General features: G+C 52.9%; 2 protein-coding genes across 2 annotated transcripts; one reads left to right on the top strand and one right to left on the bottom strand.

The window, feature by feature from the left end:
* The first annotated feature begins 67 nt into the window (after window positions 1-67).
* LOC308248529 (V-type proton ATPase subunit D-like) lies at window positions 68-1189 on the top strand. Its single transcript, XM_080668645.1, has one exon. The coding sequence runs from the start codon at window positions 84-86 to the stop codon at window positions 825-827; it is 744 nt and encodes a 247-aa protein (XP_080524771.1). The 5' UTR covers window positions 68-83; the 3' UTR covers window positions 828-1189.
* An 8537-nt stretch (window positions 1190-9726) lies between these two features.
* Window positions 9727-15640, bottom strand: NEU4 (neuraminidase 4). The gene is made up of 4 exons (XM_080668160.1): window positions 15580-15640; window positions 13036-13239; window positions 12690-12945; window positions 9727-11941 (listed from the first exon to the last, which is right to left on the bottom strand). Exons 2-4 carry the CDS (start codon window positions 13234-13236, stop codon window positions 10947-10949), a joined length of 1452 nt encoding a protein of 483 aa, XP_080524286.1. The 5' UTR covers window positions 13237-13239; window positions 15580-15640; the 3' UTR covers window positions 9727-10946.
* Window positions 15641-19166: the final 3526 nt, after the last annotated feature.

The following is a 19166-nucleotide window of genomic DNA, read 5'->3' as shown; positions in this document are numbered from 1 at the left end:
TCCAGAGAAGAAGACGCTGTGGCTGGGTCTGTGGCAACCACGTCTGCCAGACCGGGAACCAAAGCCAAACAGTCATTGTCAGAATGTTGGGCAAAGACAGCATTGAAATCTTTCCCTCGAGAATGGCACAGACCATCATGAAGGCTCGATTAAAAGGAGCACAGACAGGTCGAAACCTCCTGAAGAAGAAATCAGATGCCCTAACTCTTCGATTTCGACAGATCCTAAAGAAGATCATAGGGACTAAAATGTTGATGGGTGAAGTGATGAGAGAAGCTGCCTTTTCACTTGCTGAGGCCAAGTTCACAGCAGGGGACCTCAGCACCACGGTTATCCAAAATGTGAATAAAGCCCAAGTGAAGATCCAAGCAAAGAAAGATAATGTAGCAGGTGTTACCTTGCCAATATTTGAACATTACCATGAAGGAACCGACAGTTATGAACTGACTGGTTTAGCCAGAGGTGCGGAACAACTGGCTAAATTAAAGAGGAACTATGCCAAAGCAGTGGAACTACTGGTGGAACTCACCTCACTGCAGACTTCCTTTGTTACTTTGGCTGAAGCTATTAAGATAACCAACAGGCGTGTAAATGCCATTGAACATGTCATCATTCCCAGGATTGAACGTACCCTTGCTTATATCATCGCAGAGCTGGATGAGAGAGAGCGAGAAGAGTTCTATAGGTTAAAGAAAATACAGGAGAAGGAAAAGATTCTCAAGGAAAAAACTGAGATGGAATTGGAGGAACGGAAGGTAGCTGGAGAGGTGACGGAGCCTGCCAATCTTCTGGCTGAAGAGAAGGATGAGGATCTTCTGTTTGAGTAATCTTGCCTACTCTGGTTCTGCTTGCCTGCTCTGGTTCTTTCAGAAGTCCTGACGTGACACCATTTTAGTTCAGTGTGTAGTTTTGGTTCGTGTGGTTATTTATTTTTTGGTCTAATTTCACTGGTTGTAAAACTTCCCTGGATGTCCATTTATGGGATTACTTTTGCAGAATCCTAATTTACCAACCACTGATCACAGATGAGATTTAGAGAACCTGCCTAGGAACTTGTAGAATTTATTCTGCAGCAGTGTCACCCCACCGCAGTTATAAATGGTGACAAGTGATCGGCTTACCAAGCATATTAGGAAATTCCCCTTAGGCACCAGCAGTGGTCTGAGGCCAATTCAAGGAGGCCAGCTACTGTAAGAGCACCCTCCATTCCTACCCACCCACACCCCTGGCGCTGTTGTCTGAGATAGCTGCAGCCATCCCGTGTTTCTGTGGTACTTCCCCTGCTTCAGGAAAGCCTTCCCTTAATTTACCTTGCATGACAGGTCTCTGTTTGTTCTTTCTGTCATGGAACAGTTGTGCCAATTTCCATGTGACTGTGGTATAAACAGTAAAATGATTTTTTTAAAAAAAAGAAAGAAAATCCAGGCAAGGAGCAGGTATAAAACTAACATCCTGAAATAGAGGGCTGTCACATATTCAAACACTGACCAGTTAGCAGAAAATGTGATAGTGTTCCGTCTACAACAGAACAAAGAAGACAAAATGCCTGCATCATAAATTTATCAAGAAATGTGTAAACCTGCAGGAGAGCTGGGTGTGGGCCTGACTGACAGGAACACGCAACCTGGTTAGGATGACAAGACACCACTGAGGTGTCAGCTCTTCCTGGGTTAATTTATAAATTTAACAGGATCCCAACAGAAACCCACATGTCTGACCTGTAAAGTTCATGTGGAAAAATGAACGAGTAAGAGCTGAGAAAGCCATGAAGAGAAAGTGAAGACTAGCTTTGTCAGATCTAAACTCGCCCCAATTAAAGCAGTGGGGTTAGCTCATGAAGAGACAGGAATGAATGGGACCAGGGCAGAAGGTAGACTTTTTGATGCATAGTGTAGGGACCATACCACTAGCTTAAAACACATCCAGGTAGACTCACCTTATGCCACTCACTTGCAGAAATCACCCAGCAGCAGGGATGCGAGTGTGAGAGAGGAACCCTACAAGACAGGAGAACACGTGATGAACTGTTCCTCACACTGGCTCAGAATCAAGGCGCCAGGAAAGAGAAGACAGAGCACGTTAGCATGGCAGAACTATCACAGGCCAACTGGGGAGGAGTGTGCAATGTCACACAGAGACCTTTTAGAAATACAGAGAGAGCAGCTCACAGGTGCAATGGGAAGGTGAGCAGGAAGTGTGACCAGACAGTACATACATGCACACAACATATGTACACATGCACATAACACAAATGTGCACACGGCACACTCAGGCACATGGAGCATACACACACGCATGAGCATGCACACTACATGCACACACATGTGCACGTTGTATTATGGGTACATTGCTTAAACAATGAAAGCATGTTCAATTTTACTCATAATAAGAAAAGTGCAGGTTACATTGCACCTATCAACTGGCAAACTGAAAGCTGGGACCAGGCTGCTGGCCAGGACGCAGGAGGCCCCTCATGCATGGCCATGGCCGTGGAAGCACAAACTGGAGGAGCATCAGGTGACATCCGGCAGTTAGCGAAGCATTTGCCCTTCGACCTGTGGAACCCACCTGGAATACCTCCTGTGGTGACTGGATGGCAAAAATATGAACCTCACTCGGGGTCACTGTGCTGGGTCTGGGGTCACAGACTACTGGGTGGGGGCAGGAGGGCAGCGGAAGCAGCTGGGTCTGGCTGGGACACTGGGAGACCACGGCTCTTGGGGCCAATGACAGTGCCGGTCCGTGGGGGGCGTGTGCAGGAGGGAGCCAAAGGCAAGGAGCCCAGCTGGGTCCTGGCAAAAGACCAGACAGACCATTTGAGCATCAAAACCGCCAGAAGTAAAACTAAAACCTAATTGATTAACACATTTTGAATGTGTTTTAAATTGCCTGAGATCGTATCGATACTACAAAAAGACAAAAGCGCGCGCAGAGAGAGGGGAGGAAGAGTCCTGGCCGCGGCGGCTCAGATAAGAAGTGGAAGCGGACACCGTCAGCACTTTGCGCGGCGCCTTCCTGTAAAGCGCCGGCCGCCCGCCGCCTGCCGCCTGCCGCCTGCCGCCTGCCGCCACTCACTTTTTCCATTCCCAGCTCTGCCCCAGCCTCGTGTGTCACGGCCGGGCTGGGGCACCTCGCCCACCCCCGCCCACGCGCTCCGGCGGGTCTGTCCCTGCAGCTCCCCAGCGGCGGCTTCGGTGAGGAGCCGGGCGTGGCCGGCCTCGGTCCCCGCCCCAGGCCTGGGCTTCCTGAGTGAGGCCCGCGGATCCTGGCGGGCAGGGGGCCCAGAGCAGGAGGCGAGTGGCAGCAACGGCACCCCGGGCCCCACCAAGCTCCGGGTCTGTGCCCCGCCCTGGGGCCCCACCCTGCAACCCCTTGCCCTGGAGGACACGCCCACCAGCCCCTGGGCCCTCCCAGTCCCAGGTCTGCAGCGCAGGGAAAGGGCCTGGACACCTTGGCTTAGGAGACCCTCCGGACAGAAAAGACAGGTTAGGCCTGTAGGACTCTGGCCAAGGTCTCCTGGAAGGAGGAAGGCACAGATCTCAAAGGGAGCTCCCCCTCCGGGTCATGCAGCAGGGCTGGCGCCAGCGTGGGACCCCTAGGGTCTCAGCCCTAGTGGGTCAGCGGTCCAGCGTGAATGGATCCATCCCCTTTGCATGTGGGTGAGGCTCCGAGTTTTGAAGACTTCAGGATGTGGGGAGTCCTCCTGAGGGTGATCAAGGCTAACACAGTGTTCACCCCAATCACTGGTGCCCCCTAACTGGGGCTCAATCGAACCCTTCCTGGGAGTCCTGTACCCTCTGACCTCAGTCAGGCTGCCCTACCTGCCTGTGGGACCCTGTGTTTGTGACTCCTGAGCCCACTGACTCACTGTGGACAGGGGTGTAGGGTTCCCTTCAGCCTTCGGCTCCCACATCTTGGGGTGCCCTGAGCTCACCACATGTCAGGGGCACCTCCAAGAGCCACTGGAGCTGAAGAATGAGTGGCCGAGCTGTCTGCCCTCAGGCAGGAAGAGACTCTGGGCAGAGGTGGCCACGTGTCCAGGATGTGGCCTTGAAGCCTCATGTCTGCCATGGGGTGGCCGCTCAGTCCACCCCAGGAGCCACTTCCCAGCCTCCCCCACCCTTTGGGTCCTCCCAGCCAGAGGTCCTGGCCAGGCACACAGATCCCCAGGACTCAGCTCTTGTTGGTCTTCAGGCAAAATGAAGCCAGCCTGGGGGTGCGGCCTGGATGGCGGGAGCTGCCTGGGGCTCAAGTTCCCTGGGCCCCTGCCGTGGGCACTAATTAATGGGTGTGTGTGTTTTTGTTATGTTTTTATCTCATTTGAATTCCAAAAATAAATTATTATATGGAATATTATTCAACTGTTAAAATAATTTTTAAAGTTTGTACATCAATGCACAATAGCCAACAGATGGCAGCAGCCCCAATGTCAGTGGAGGGATGAAAGGACTGTCGAATTGGGTCCCTCCACACAGCCAAGTATGATTGAGTCTGAAAAGGGAGCACAGTCTGACACCTGCTCCGACATGACAGGACCTTGAGGACTGACGCTCAGTGCAAGAAGCCAGACACAGAAGGACAAACACTATGTGATTGCACTGAGTTGAAGTTCCTGGAGGAGTCAGGTTCACAGACAGAGAGTAGGGGACCTGGGGTGGGGAGAGGGGAGAATGAATGTTCAATAGGAACAGAGGGTCAGTTTGGGAAGATGACAATGTCTGGGCTAGGAGGTCAGCTCCTGAGCCACAGGGACTGGTCAGGGCACCTGGACCAGATGTAGTGGTGGGATGACGCATGGATGGCCTGCAGTTCAGAAAGGGACTGATGTACAGAAGGGAACACAGGCGGGGGCGAGGGGGCAGGGGGAAAGGTCCCTGAGTCAGTCAGGGTTCTCCAGAGGAACAGAACCTGTAGGATGTGCTATAGAGATTTATGTTAAAGGAACTGGCTCATGCGATTGTGGCAAATCAGCAGCTGGAGACCCAGGAAAGAGCTGATGTTGCAGCTTGAGTCAGAAGGCGGTCAGGAGGCAGAAGTCCCTCTTCCTCAGGGGACCTCAGTCTCTTCTCCTAAATCTCACATGATTGGATGAGGCCCACCCATCACGGAGGGGATTTGCTTTACACAATGTCTGCTGATTTAAATGCTAATCTCATCATTAAAAAAAAAAAAAAAGGGAAAGAAAACCTTCACAGAAACATCTAGACTGGCATTTGACCAAATATCTGGATACTGTGCCTAGCCAAGTTGACACATAAAATTAACCACACCATCTACAAGCCAAGATAAGAGTGGAAAGAGAAGAATGAAACCCAGGCTTCCATATATTATTCCCAATTCCGCAGGCTCATGGGGGCAGCTGGGCCTCCCCACAGCCAGAGCAGGGCCCTGTTGCTCCCTCCAGGGCCCAAAGGTCCATCTGGGTGGTCAATTGCAGGGCCACAGACTGAAGGATGTGACATCTTGGTTTCTTCCAAGTTTTGGCAATTATGAACAAGCTGCTATAAACATCCGTGGGCAGGTTTCCATGTAAACATAAGTCTTCAACTTCTTTGGGTAAATGCCAAGGAGCACAATGCTGGATCATATGGTAGGAGTCTGTTTCGTTTTGTAAGAAACCACCAAACTGTCTCCCAAGTGGTGGCACCATTGTGCATTCCCGCCAGCATGAGTGAGGGCCCTGCTGCTCCCGGCATTTGATGCTGTCAGTGTTCCAGCAAAATTTTGACCATCCTGATAGATGTGCAGTGGCATCTCACTGCTGCTTTATTCTGCATTTCCCTGTCGACATGCTGTGCGGCATCTTTTTATATACTTACTTGCCATAATATGCAAACAAGGTTTAAAACTCAATGCTATGAAAACAAGCAACCCAGCTGAAAAACAGGCAAAGACCTGGACTCTTCACCAAAGAAGATACACAGATGGTAAAGCCACTGTGGAAGACAGTTTGGCCATTTCGTACAAAGTGAAACCATCAGATACGAGTCTTGCAACAATTTTCCTACAGTCTGTGGCTTGTCTTTTCATTCTACGTGTTGTGTCAACTTTTCTCATCGAATTGCCCTTTCATGGATCGTGGCTTTAGGTGTTGTGTTAGTACACTTTGTGAACTTTACTTCTTAAAATGTACCTAATTCCTTGGCTCTTTAATGGTTTCTCCTCCCAGGAGCAGTGCCCACAGTGTCAGCCCCACGCTCTCCCCAGGGACACACGACACGTGCTGGTCCATTCTTAGTGTTTGACAGGTTTCGCTAGGAAAGCCGCAGACATCTGGAGTGTTCCTAGTGTGCAGATTTTAAATTATGGATTCCATTTCTTTACCAAGATTCTCCAGATTTCCCCTTTCATCTTGTGTCAGTTCTAATGTCATATTTTTCCAAAACTTGTCCATTTTATCTAAATTTTCAACTTTATTAACATAAAGTTGCTCCCCAAGTCCCCTTGAAATCTTTGAGTGTCTGTAGGGTCCCGTATGTCCTTTCTCATTCCTGGCATTGGTTATATGTGGGCATTCTGAGAGAGAGAGAGAGAGAGAGAGACAGAGAGAGAGAGAGAGTGAGAGATCAGTTGCCTTCTGTACCATCCCTGACGGGGATCAAACCCGAAACCCAGGTATGTGCCCTGACTGGGGATTGAACCAGCAACCTTTCGGTGCATGGGACGAAGGTCAACCAACTAATCCACTTTGGCTGGACTATTCTCTTCCTTTCTTCATGACCAGCCTGTCAGGGGTTTGTTGATTTAATTAGTTTTTTCAAAACCCAACCTTTGGCTTTCTTTGCTCTCTTGTGGGATTTTCCTGTCCCACTGCTCTGCTCTTTGTCATTTCTTCCTTCTGCTTTGTCTGGACCAAATACACTGACCTTTTTCTCGAGAGAGCAGGACTGTCACCTTTCTTCTGTTCTAACAGGTGCATTTCCCTCTGATTCTGGATTCAGCAGCATCCCACAAGTTTTATGTAGTGTTTGCATAATTTATTTCAAAATCTCTTCTAATCTCCACTATGGCTTCTTTGAACTGTGAGTTATTTAGAATACTGTTTCTAAATTCTTGAACATATGAAGATGTTTAATTATCCTTTGTTTAATTTCTGGCTCAATTTCACTGTGGTTTTTCAAGTCTTTGAAGTGTGTGGGGATTTGATTTTGTATCTTGATGCATTTGGAAAGATGGCACCTCCTGCAGGTGTTGTGTGCCCTGTCTGCAGGTGTCAATATAGTTTGGCTTGTTAGGCAAGTTGGCCACCCCTGCCCTGTCCCTACTGCTTTTATTGTTGTCTGCTGGCTCTGTCAGTTACTGAGAGACACGTGTCTAAAACTTGCTATTATAATTGTGGGTCTATTTTCCCCAACAGATCTGTCCATTTTTGTTTCACTTTTTGAGGCATAATATTGGGTACATACAAACTTAATATGGCTATAATTTTCTGTTGAGTCAAACATTTGTAATTTTGAAACGTGTCCCTTTATATGTTTGGCTGTAAGGTCCTTGCCTGATAGAAACACAGCGCCACCAGCTGTTCATCTGCATTGTTTCCTGGGCTATTTTTTCTTTTAGCCTCCAACCTTTCTCTTCACATTTTCTGTCTGCTGTCAGAGGGATATCGCTGGGTTTGGGGTGGGGTTTACCGTTGTTGTTTTGCTTTCTGCCATGACCGTTTTGTCTGTTGATAGGAATGTTAGTCAATTTACATTAATGTAATTCTGATATGCTTGTATTTCAATTGGTTTCTTAATATTTTTTTTCTCTTTATCTTACCAGTTCGGTGTGTATTTTCTCTCATTCCTTGCCTTTTTAAAATTGAACACTTTCTATTTTATTTTCCTATTTGTCACCTCTATTAATTTGGTGATTATACAGTTTTGCTGGTTCTTTCAGCATGTGCCCTAGAGATCCAGACCCCAGCCTTGGCCAACACGCATGGGTGCATTTCCCTCTCCTTGGACAGGGCAAGGATCTCTGAGCTCTTCCGTCCCATTTGCTGCCCACTCAGCTTAACGCTGCTCTTATTCCATATTTAAGTCTATGCACATTGAAACCTCCCGAGGAATCATTGTCGGTTCACAGTCAGGTTCATCCAGATTTATCAACTGTGTGCATTGCCACTGCTGTCCCATGACGTTCCATCTGGAGTCACCGTCCTTCCATTGAAACAACGAGCTTTCACACTTTCTTTAGTGAGTCTGCTGGTGACAAACTAATTTATTTTTATTTATGTGAGAACGTCCCTATTTTTCCTTTGTTCTTGAAGAATGCTTTTTCTAAGCATAGAATTCCAGGTTGGTGGCTATTTCCTCTCAGCACTTTTGAAGGGACCACATCATCGTTTCCCAGTTTCCATGGTTTCTGGTGAGAAGTCAAATTCCAACTAAATGTTGTCACAAATCGGACACTTAGACAACAGGTGGTCATTCTCTCCCGGTTCTGGAGGCCAGAAGTCCGACACCAAGGTGTGGCCAGGCTTGCTCCCAGAGAACGGTCCTTCCTGCGGCCTTGGTTTCCGGGACCCCAGGGGCTCCTCCAAGTCTCTGTCTCCATCTTCAGTGCCTTCTCCTGAGTGTCCTTTTCTGTCTCTTATAAGGACACTCCCATCTGACTGAGGACCTCATCCAGGGTGATCTCATCTCCACCCTTATCTTAATCACACCTGCAAAGAACTTATTTCCAAATAAGTCACAATCTGAGGTTCTGCGTGGACATGAATTTGGGAGGCATTAATCACCCAGTCCGGAACTGAATGACAGGACATGGGCCATACAGACCTGTAAGTTCTATAGCTCCAGACTGGCTGTCCCCCTGGGATGCGTAGAAGGGGTGGTCAGCCTGAGTTGGGGTCCCTGATTGAGTGCAGGCTGGCTCAGGCCACTGAGAGGCCCTGGATCCAAGCTCCTGTGCTGCTGCTGCCTGGAGCCCAGAGGTGACTCCAGAAAGGTGGCCATGCTTATAGGGGACTGAGAATGAAGGTAAGTGATGAGGGGCCACCTTGCTCCCATGGGGACTGGCTGCCCTGAGTTCCCTAGGCTGCTGTAGGCTCTGGGAGGCTCCAAAGCTTCCTGGATGCCCCCACCTTTTGGGCAGGTTACCCAGCAGAGGCCTTGTAAAGAAACTATGTCCAGGCTGGTTGGGGCGGGGGGGTGGGCACAAAAGGTAGATGACTGGAGTGTGACAGTCAGGAAAGCTAAAACACCGTCAAATCTTTTTAAAAGAAGAAAAAGTCAGAAACACTGTTATAGAAGACCGGAGAAAAACCAAGCCACGCTTAGAGAAAGGGAGTTACATTTTATTATGCGCAGGCCCAGAGAAAAATGTGTCTTTCAAATTCTGGGCCCCCCAATATGGAGGAAACTTTTTCTATTTATACCTTTTCTAGCTCTTTTGTCTCCCAAATTTGGAATGAGACTTCCCGGCCTTCTGGGAAAGAAGGCCTGCATGCTGGGAAGGGGCCATGAGACCATATCTCAAGGCCTGGCCTGGTGTCAGCACTGACAACTCTGTCTGGGGCACAGTCCACGGCTTGTCTGGAATGGGAGTAGTCTTATTTTCCTTATTATTTAAGCAAGCAAGCGTTTACAGAAGCCAAAATAGCAGGGTTAAAATTTCAAACAGCAGTTTTTATATAAGATGGATGCTTCAACACCAAAAGGAACGTCATGGTTATGACTTGCGGGGGGAAGGGGGGGAAGGTCATATGGGATCTTTTTTAAAAATTTTTTTTATTGATTTGAGAGAGAGAGACATCTATTTGTTGTTCCACTTATTTATGTATTCATTGTTTAATTCTTGTATGTTCCATGACCAGGGATCAAGCCCACACCTGTGGCATATGGGGACAATACTCTGGTCAACTGAGCTACCCGGCCAGGGCACATTTTTATTTTGTCTTTATAGTTTCCTACATATCCAAAATTTTGTACAATTAACATATTTTTTGTTGTTGTTGTTGTTGTTAATCCTCACCCGAGGATATTTTTCCATTGATTTTTAGAGAGAGTGGAAGGGAGGGGAAGAGACAGAGAGAGAAACATCCATGTGAGAGAGACATATGGATTGGTTGCCTCCCACATATGCCCCGGGGTGGGTATCGAGCCTGCAACCGAGGTACGTGCTCTTAACCGGAACTGAATCTGGGACCCTTCAGTCCGCAGGCCGACACTCTGTCCACTGAGCACACCGGCTAGGGCAAGCATATTTTATTTTTATAACCAAAATGAAGAAGAAATAAAAAGGAGCTTCCGTGAGGAAACGGGGCAGGTCCTGGGAGGTGACCCTGCTCGTTACACTCCAATGGGAAATGCAGACACGCAGGGCAGCCCATGTGCAGACCAGACAGCTCTGGGTGCTGCCACACTGAGACCTGCTTTTCCTGCCCTCATCCTGCCCCCACCCCTGACGCCCCGGGGCTTGGAGAGTTTGGCCAGTGGGGTGGGGAAAGGGAGCAGACGATGCAACAAGATTGGGCTGGTGGTCAGAGAAGTGAGCTAGAGAACCGGGTACCCTCCCTAGGGCTTTGGCAGGGAAAGAACTCAAGAGAAACATCTCTGGACATAAATGCACAACACCTTTATTTCCTGTCCAGAAACCAGAAAGCAGAGTAAGATTAAAGAGCCAGACACCAGGACAGTGCAGCACCTTGTTCTAGTCTAAGGGTCCCCAGTCACCCTTACCCACAGCCCATCGCCTGTCCCTACAAGGCTGAGAGCCCACCTCCCCTGGCTTCCAGCTGTGAGCTCCCTTCTCAATGCCCAGTCCTGCTTGTTTGACAGTATTAAAACTGAACTTATGGGTCATTGCACAGGGTCCTTCATGAAGACCTACCCTCACAGCTCTTCATGAAGAAGCCGAAGGTCAAAGGTGCTTCTTGAGGGATCACCCAGAGCTCCATCCAGGCCCTTGCCCTCCCCCTCCTCCTGGGCACACCTGGCCAGGCCTGGTCAGAGGGCCCTTCAGGAGGGCCAGCACTGCTCCTGAGGCTTGCTCCCCAGGCCAGTTGGCTCGGGGCCTGGAAGCACATTCTCTAGGACCTCGCGCAAGGAGAACATGCAGAAGGAGATCTCCTCGTAGGACACCCTGGCTCCACTCTCATATAGACAGGCGAAGGTCAGGGTGCCCTCAGGGGTGAGCCCGATGGATGCCAGGTCGGAGTAGCCGCTGGGGCCCTGGTAGATCACCCAAGGCTCCGTCCAGCTGTGGGGGTCCAGGGGGGACCTGTTCAGGTGGACACCCATATGGAGCCGAGCCCTGCGCCCCGCTGGGTGGGAATACAGCAGCCATGTGGGGCTCTGAGGCAGGGCAGCAGGGAGCCTAGGGAGCTGTAGGGACCAGGCCCTCCTGTCCCCACCGAGCTCAGGCCCTGGGCTGGGGTCCCCTGATCCCTCTGTCCCGCCCCCACATCTCTCTGTCCCACCCAGCCCCCCACCCCTTTGGGTGTCCCCAGCCCCCTCCTCTGGGGATTCCTGGGCTCCAGGACAGAGATTTGGAGGAAAGGGAGTCTTCCTGGAGCCCACTGACCATCCCTCATTGCCAGGCCTATTAGAGGGGGGCGCTGGGAAGCCCAGGATGCTGCCCTGGCAACCCCGGGCAGTCTCGGCCAGGGTGGGCACCAGCTCTCCCGGCAGGAAGGACGTGCCCTCATCTGTGCTGAGGGCCTGCACACGGCTGCCCAGGGGGCTCCGGGCATTGCAGTAGAGGACACTGCCCGCCTGCCCTCCATCCACCACAGCCAGCTGACACTCGCCCGAGCGCAGGTTGGACAGGAGGCCGCCATGGTGCCAGGTCTGGCCATGGTCATCGCTGTAGAAGGTGAAGGCGTGGGGGCTGGTCCTGCAGATCTTGCCGAAGCACTCACGCCGGTCCACACGGTAGGTGTAGGCTGGCACCAGCAGGCGTCCCGAGCGCAGCTGGATGCCATGGCCTGGGCCCACGGCAAACGTGGCCCAGTCTGCAGATGGGAGGGGCTGCTGTTGCCTCAGGAGCGGACAGCCACAGCGGCAGATGGTGGGGAGGATGGGGGACAGTGCCGGATTAGGGAGCAGTTTGTGAGGGAGCCATCCGTTGACCGTGCCTCCCGCCCTCCACTCCTTCAAGCCACCCTGAGTCCTCTGGGGCTGGACAAGCCTCCTGAGAACACTAGCACGAGTGGGAGCCCAGGCAGGCCACTTGGCCAGGTTCCCAGCATGTGAGCAGGTGGCCAGTGTGAGCATTGTCCCCACAGGGGCAGCTGAGGGATGTGGGGGGTGTGGAGCTTCAGGACTGGGTAGCCCCTCCAGCCTGGGCCAGTCCCCTGGGGTGGGGTCCACACCAACAGGTAGCTCTTTGATTAGCTCCAGGTCTCAGAGCCGCCCCCTGACAGGGTTGGGGTGGCCCCTGAGGCAGTGGTAAGGTCAACCTGCCTGCATTCTCCGCTGAGGAGGAGGAGGAGGAAGTGGTTAAGGAGGGAGGCCTTGGGGTTTGGGGGCTCAGATTAAGACACAGCTCAGGAAGATGAACAGACTGCTCCTTCTGGCGTGACCAACACCCGTTTGCGGACTCAGGGGTCGAGGATGGTATAGCCTCCATGGTCCTTAGGCTGGGGGCGGGGCGGGCCGCCAAGGGACCACTAGCCAGACCCGCCCCCACCAGCGGTGAGGATCCCTCCGACCCGTGCAGGCCCGCCCCCAGGTGTAGACCAGCGCCCTGTGCCCGCCTACCCCGCTCGGTGGCGCCCACCGCCTCCGCCGTGAGGTCCCGCGCGCTGCCCCAGGTGCGCCCCGCGTCCCGGCTGGTCACGCAGCAGAGGCGCGCGGCGTTCCTGCCCGTGGCTATCTGCGCCACCTCGGGGGTTTGGCCGCGTACGGCCACGAAGAAGAGGAAGACGGTGCCGGTGCGCGCATCATGCACGGGGCAGGGGTTCATGGACCGGTGCTCCTCCAGGGCCGCGGTGCTCAGCACTTGGGCGGCGCCCCACTGCCGGGAAGGGGGAGGGTTGAGGGAGGGGGCAGCCTCAGTTTCCCGTCCGCACCGGGTACGCCCCCCCCCCCCTGCAAGGTCACTCACCCGCACAGAGCCCCCCGCCAGGGTGCCGCACCTCTGCACCAGGCGGTGGGCGTGCGCGTCGTTGGGGCTGAGCCGCTGCTCCGCGAAGGCCAGCAGGGTGGGCCCGGGGGTCACAGGCAGCAGCGCGGGCACGCGGTAGGTCAGGCCGCTCCTCTCGCTCTGGAAGAGCACGGTCCGCGTGGGGACTCGGGGGGTCCCCATGCCCTGCGGGCCCGGGACAGCGGCTCAGCGGTCAGGGTCCAGGCACACTCCCCTCTCTCCGTCCCATGGTGGAGGGGCTCTGTAGGTGCAGATGCGCGGAACCACGCCAGACGCCTCCCTGCACCCACCTCGAACCGCTCTGGCCCAGGCTTCCCGCCCACCTCTTCTTCACGGCCACTGCACCCCCAAATTGGCCCCTTCCTGCTGTTAACATAGCCCACAGAGGGAAAGCAGGTAGCCTGGCCAGAGCCCCCTCACCCTACACACCTGTGTGCCTGGGGCAGGTCAGCACCACCTGCCCAAGAGGCCAGCCAAGTGCACAATCAGGACCCAACGTTTTGGACAAGGAGGGGTTTAGTGTCCCCAAATAGGGGCCCCACAACCTCGGGAGCCAGCGCCACAAACACAGAGAGGCACAGAAACTGACACAACAGTCAGAAAAACAAAAACAAAACCAGGGAGAGACTTACACACGAAGCAGAGACACATGCAGATGCACACACATCCCCACAGATACCCACACAGACACACACTTGGGAAGCAAACACACACAGTCACATTCCACACACAGGAGGAAGGCACCCTAGCTGCTGCCACCACTCTTCTCAGACCTGCAGGGTCATCAGGGTCAGGAGGTTCTGGGGAGTAGCCAGGAGAGGTGGGGATCACCTGCTGACCAAGGTGGCCCCAGCAGGTCTGCAGAGAAGGGGCCTGAACTCCAGGCCCCAGAGGGACATCTGGGGGGGGGGGCAGGTGACCCGCCACCCTGTCCCTTGGGCTCCTGAGAGAGGCTGGGGGTCCTGGGGAGGTCCAACAGAGCCATTGCTACCCACAGGGGCCCCCAATAGCTCCTACACGTGCCTCAGAGACCTAGGAATGATGTAGGTCAGAGGAGCAGTTGCAGGGATCCTCAAACTACGGCCCGCGGGCCACATGCAGCCAGCCGAGGAGATTTATCCGGCCCGCCGGGTGCCGCTGCCTGCCCTGCTTAGCAGCCGACTCGTCCCGGGCCCGCAGTGCGCATAAAAATTTGTTCATAGTTTTTTTTTTTAAACTATAGTCCGGCCCTCCAACGGTCTGAGGGACAGTGAGCTGGCCCCCTGTTTAAAAAGTTTGAGGACCCCTGATGGACCCCAAGGAGGCCAGAGAGGCCACCATCCTACATTCCTGCTCCTGCCCCATCCCAGCAGAGAGGAGCCACAGGAGATGGGAGGTGGGGGGGGGGGGGGGCGCGCAACTCTAGTCCGTGCACTGAGGCCCAGTGTATTGAACTTGAAAGCAGGAAGCAGGTGTGGGTGTCACATGTCCCTCCGGGTTGAATGGATACAGCAGGACATTCTCTCCACTTGGCTCCCTCCCCAGGGCCTGGGACCACCCGAGCTGGTATCAGCAGAACAGGCCACCCAGGCCCACGCCTGGCCTGGGGATAGAGCAGCAGAGAGGGAGGCTCCCAGACCAGCTGGTATTTCTGCTTGATGCCCAGCACTTGGAGCATCCTTGCCCCAAAGTTCTGGGGAGGCCCCCATTGTAGGAGGAAGTACCAGGTCTCCCAGGCAGCTGTCCCTTCCCAGTGTGGCCAGTTCAGCAGATTCTGGGGCTTTGACTTGACTAGATGGCTACATCTGAACATTAACTGGGGCCAGAACCTTTAAGTCTGCGTGCCCATCTACCTCCACAGGGGGGCCTTTCTCGGGGGCAGCACATGACAGAAGGGAAACTGAGGCCCAGGAAGGCCATGGGACCCCCAAGAGAACCTGGTCCCCTGACCTTGGATCCCAGGCAAGTTGTTGGGGCTTATTCTGCCTCGAAGGGGCTTACCCTAGATCTGCCTGCAACCTGTCCTGTCTGGGCTCCGCCCTGGAGCACTGGGCCAGCACAGGTCATCCGACCCACACCTCCCTTCTGAGTCAGCACCTCTATTATCCGTTAGACCTGTTCCTGCTGGGTCGCTCACCTGCTGAAATGCCGCACAGGAAGGGCCAAGGCTCTTTGCATAGAACTCAGGCAGAGGGACCCTGGCTCTGTCATCCCCGCGGGCGCTCCAGTCTAACCTGCCTGCCCTGTGCTCTGTCCGGACAATGACTCAATCACACACCCCTCTGCCTGGTGGAGCGACACCCACAGGCCCACCTGGTCCTGCAGACTGGCCACCCAGTCTGCATCCATCCCACCCTCTGAATCTATCTCCAGGCCCTTCGGTGTCATACCTGCCCCTTGAGCTAGGAAACTGTCCCACTAGGGATCCACGTGCCCATGGCCCTCAGCCCGAAGAGGGGCAGCCAGGGAGGACAGAAGGAGAGGCGACCCTGCCCTGGGAGGCTGGGAAGCAGGGAAGGGACTCACCGGGCACCGCAGGGAAGCCGCACAGCGGGCTGTGGGGAGGCCACGGGACTGCCTGCCTGCCTTTGGACCCAGCGAGCTGAATGGAGACAAGGGCCCACTGTGTGGGCGGGAGGTGGGAGCTGGCCTGGTCCCAGGGCTGCGTCAAGACCCAGGACCCTCCCACCAGCTGTGTGGCTGTGGTTCGGCAGAGCAGTCAGGGGATACAGAGGGCACTCAGGGTGGGGGCCAGGGTCAGGACGGGGCCACACAGGGCTCCTCTCTTCTGGCTGACCCCCTCCACCCTGGGGTGCTGGGGACTTGGGATTGGGGGGTCACAGTTGCCCTCAGGTCTCCTGCAGAGATGCCTCAAACTACATAACACTCTGTGACCCTGCCCTTGGCCTCCAGGTTGTAACCTCTTGGGCCCTCACTGGGCTCCAGCCCCATGTCTATTGCTTGGGGCCCGGCTCCCACCAGGCAGGCCAGCATTCCACCCCTTCCACCCCCTCCCCAGCACCAACTTCCTCCCAGGGCTCCCTCCTGCCAGCTGGCCCCATTCCCCCTCACCACTCCCCCACTGCTGTCTCCAAGGTGGCTTTGTGGATGGCCACTGCATGGGTGGTCACTGTCCAGGTGACACAGTCTGGGCCAGGACCTCAGGGACAGTGCTGTCAGGGTCCTGAGGGGCCAGCCTCCTCAGGGACATCCTGGCCCCGCCCCCTCCTTTTCCTGCTCCTCCCTCCAACGTGAAGGAACTTTCAAGGGAGAAATGGGCTCTGGGAAAATGAAGACATCCTATGGTGTCCACATGGAGCTGACAACCCTGCTGTGTCCCTTCAGATCCTCAGGGCCCGAGGGGATTTACAAGGCCACAAGGTGGAGAGGAGCGGGTGGGCCAGGAGAGGGCTGGTGACGCTTCCTAACGGCCACCAGCCCCTCACCACCCAGCACAGGCACGGCCCCAGGAAGACGGCCGCCCATTCTGTGAGGCTTCTGGGATGGGCACCTGTCACCTCTGCCCACTCCCATGAGCCCCAGGGCCATCCCCCACTCCCCCTAAGACAAGCACGTGCCCTCTCGCAGCAGGCAGCCCCTCACTTGCCCCCAGAAGGAGGTGTAGGCAGAGTTTGCTCTGAGCTCTCACTAGCTGCACAGGATGCCAGCATATTCGGCCTTTTGGGTGGGTGGACTGATCATTTCTGAGTTCTTATGACAAACCACATTCACTTTATATGGTAATAAATACCCCAAAGTTTCCCTCCAAAAACCGTACCAGTTCATATTCCTGCCAACCCCAAAGGCACAAGCAGATGCCATGGAATTTCTATGGTGACTCAGCGGTCAAGGTTCTGTGCCGCTGAGGATGGAACGTGGCAGAGGTGGAGGCTCCCCTCCCCCACCCCCATTACAATACAACCCGCAACCTGCTCAGGGTTCAGAAGCAGCAGCTTTCCTCCTTATCCTGGGTCCACACTGGCCCAGGCTAGCCCAGGTGTGGGTCTTGCTTCCTTTGGGTTTTGGCGGAGCCTGCCTGATGCTCAGGGCACTGGATTTTTTCTGAGTCTTTCTCATTTGACTATAGTTTCTTATCCATGGCTCTTACTGTCCTTCTGAGCCGCCTGTCATCCCCTCGCTGTTCATCCGGCATCTGATTCCCTTTCTCTGCATTCCCCAGGGATTCCTTCTGCCTTGTCCCTGGGTTAGGGAGAGGGACCCCAGCTCACCCTGGCTCTGTAGTGCCCTGTTTTTCACCATCTCTATTCAGTGTTTCGGAAGTCACTTTTTCTGTTTCCAAGTATTGTCTTTTCTTTTCAGATTTGCTGCAATGTGTCTTCTAATCTCACTAAAACCTCATTCTTTTCTTTTTTTTTCTTTTTTTAATTTAATAAATCTTTATTGTTCAGATTATTACAATTGTTTCTCCTTTTCCCCCCCATAGCTCCCCTCCACCAGGTTCCCACCCCACCCTTTGCCCTTACCTCCCCCGACACTGTCCTCATCCATAGGTGTACGATTTTTGTCCAGTCTCTTCCTGCACCCCCCATATCCCTGAGAATTATCAGTCCACTCCCTTTCCATATCCCTGATTCTATTATATTCACCAGTTTATTCTGTTCATCAGATTTTTTTATTCACTTGATTTTTAGGTTCACTTGTTGATAGATATGTATTTGTTGTTCATAATATTTATCTTTACTTTTTTCTTCTTCCTCTTCTTAAAGAATACCTTCCAGCATTTTATATAATACTGGTTTGGTGGTGATGAACTCCTTTAGCTTTTTCTTATCTGTGAAGCTCTTTATCTGACCTTCCATTCTGAATAATAGCTTTGCTGGGTAGAGTAGTCTTGGTTGTAGGTTCTTCCTATTCATCACTTTGAATATTTCTTGCCACTCCCATCTGGCCTGCATAGTTTCTGTTGAGAAATCAGCTGACAATCGTATGGGTGCTCCCTTGTAGGTAATTAACTGTTTTTCTCTTGCTGCTTTTAATATTCTCTCTTTGTCTTTTGCTCTTGGCATTTTAATTATGATGTGTCTTGGTGTGGTCCTCTTTGGATTCCTTTTGTTTGGGGTTCTGTGCGCTTCCTGGACTTGTAAGTCTATTTCTTTCACCAGGTGGGGGAAGTTTTCAGTTATTATTTCTTCAAATAGGTTTTCAGTATCTTGCTCTCTCTCTTCTTCTGGCACCCCCATAATTCTGATGTTGGTACGCTTGAAGTTGTCCCAGAGGCTCCTTACACTATCTTCAACTTTTTGGATTTTTTTTTCTTTTTTTTGCTTTTCCGGTTGAGTGTTTTTTGCTTCTTTGTATTTCAAATCTTTGACTTGATTCTTGCGATCCTCTAGTCTGCTGTTGGGTCTCTGTATAATATTTTTTATTTCAGTCAGTGTATGTTTAATTTCTAGTTGGTCCTTTTTCATATCTTCGAGGGTCTCGTTATATTTATCGGCCTTTTCTAGGATATTCTTGAAAAGCCTTATAACTGTGGTTTTGAATTCTATATCCAGTCATTTGTTTTCCTCCATTTCTTTCGTTTCTGATCTGTTTCTTCGTCTCCCCATTTTTCACTGCTGCCCTGAGTTGGTAGGGTAGCTTTGTGTGCTAGGTTTCCTATATGGCCCAGTGGGTTGGCCTCCCCATTTAATCTGAGGTGGACACTCTTGGTGCACCCCTTTGTGGACTGTGTGTACAGCCTTGTTGTAGTTAAGCCTTGATTGTTGTTGGTATCACTGGGAGGAATTGACCTGCAGGCCAGTTGGCTGTGAGGATCAGCTGTGTCTACACTGGGAGATTTTTGGTGCTGGAGACAGCCTTATAGGATTAGCCTTGCCAGATTGCAAAGGCCTCTGTGCTCAGCTTGGAAGGGGCGGAGTCTCAGGGCGGAGCAGACAGTCTTGGCTTCCCGTCAGCCCTGCCCTTGCTCGCGAGTCTCCAGACCTCTGCCTTCCGCGGTTCCCAAGTTTCCGCCTTACAGTCCAGATTTCCCCCGTAAGAGCGTGGGTCCCCAGGGGCTCGCCCGGAACTGCGGTTCAGTGCAGTCAGAACTGGGGTTCAGTGCAGTCAGGAGCTTCCGACTCCCTTCCGCTAGGGATAGCCTGTGGTAA

This window comes from Plecotus auritus, assembly GCF_963455305.1.
Source record: "Plecotus auritus genome assembly, chromosome: 5".
Lineage (NCBI taxonomy): Eukaryota > Metazoa > Chordata > Mammalia > Chiroptera > Vespertilionidae > Plecotus > Plecotus auritus.
Note: the sequence above shows the minus strand (reverse complement) of the source record. Positions and strands in the feature narration are given on the sequence as shown.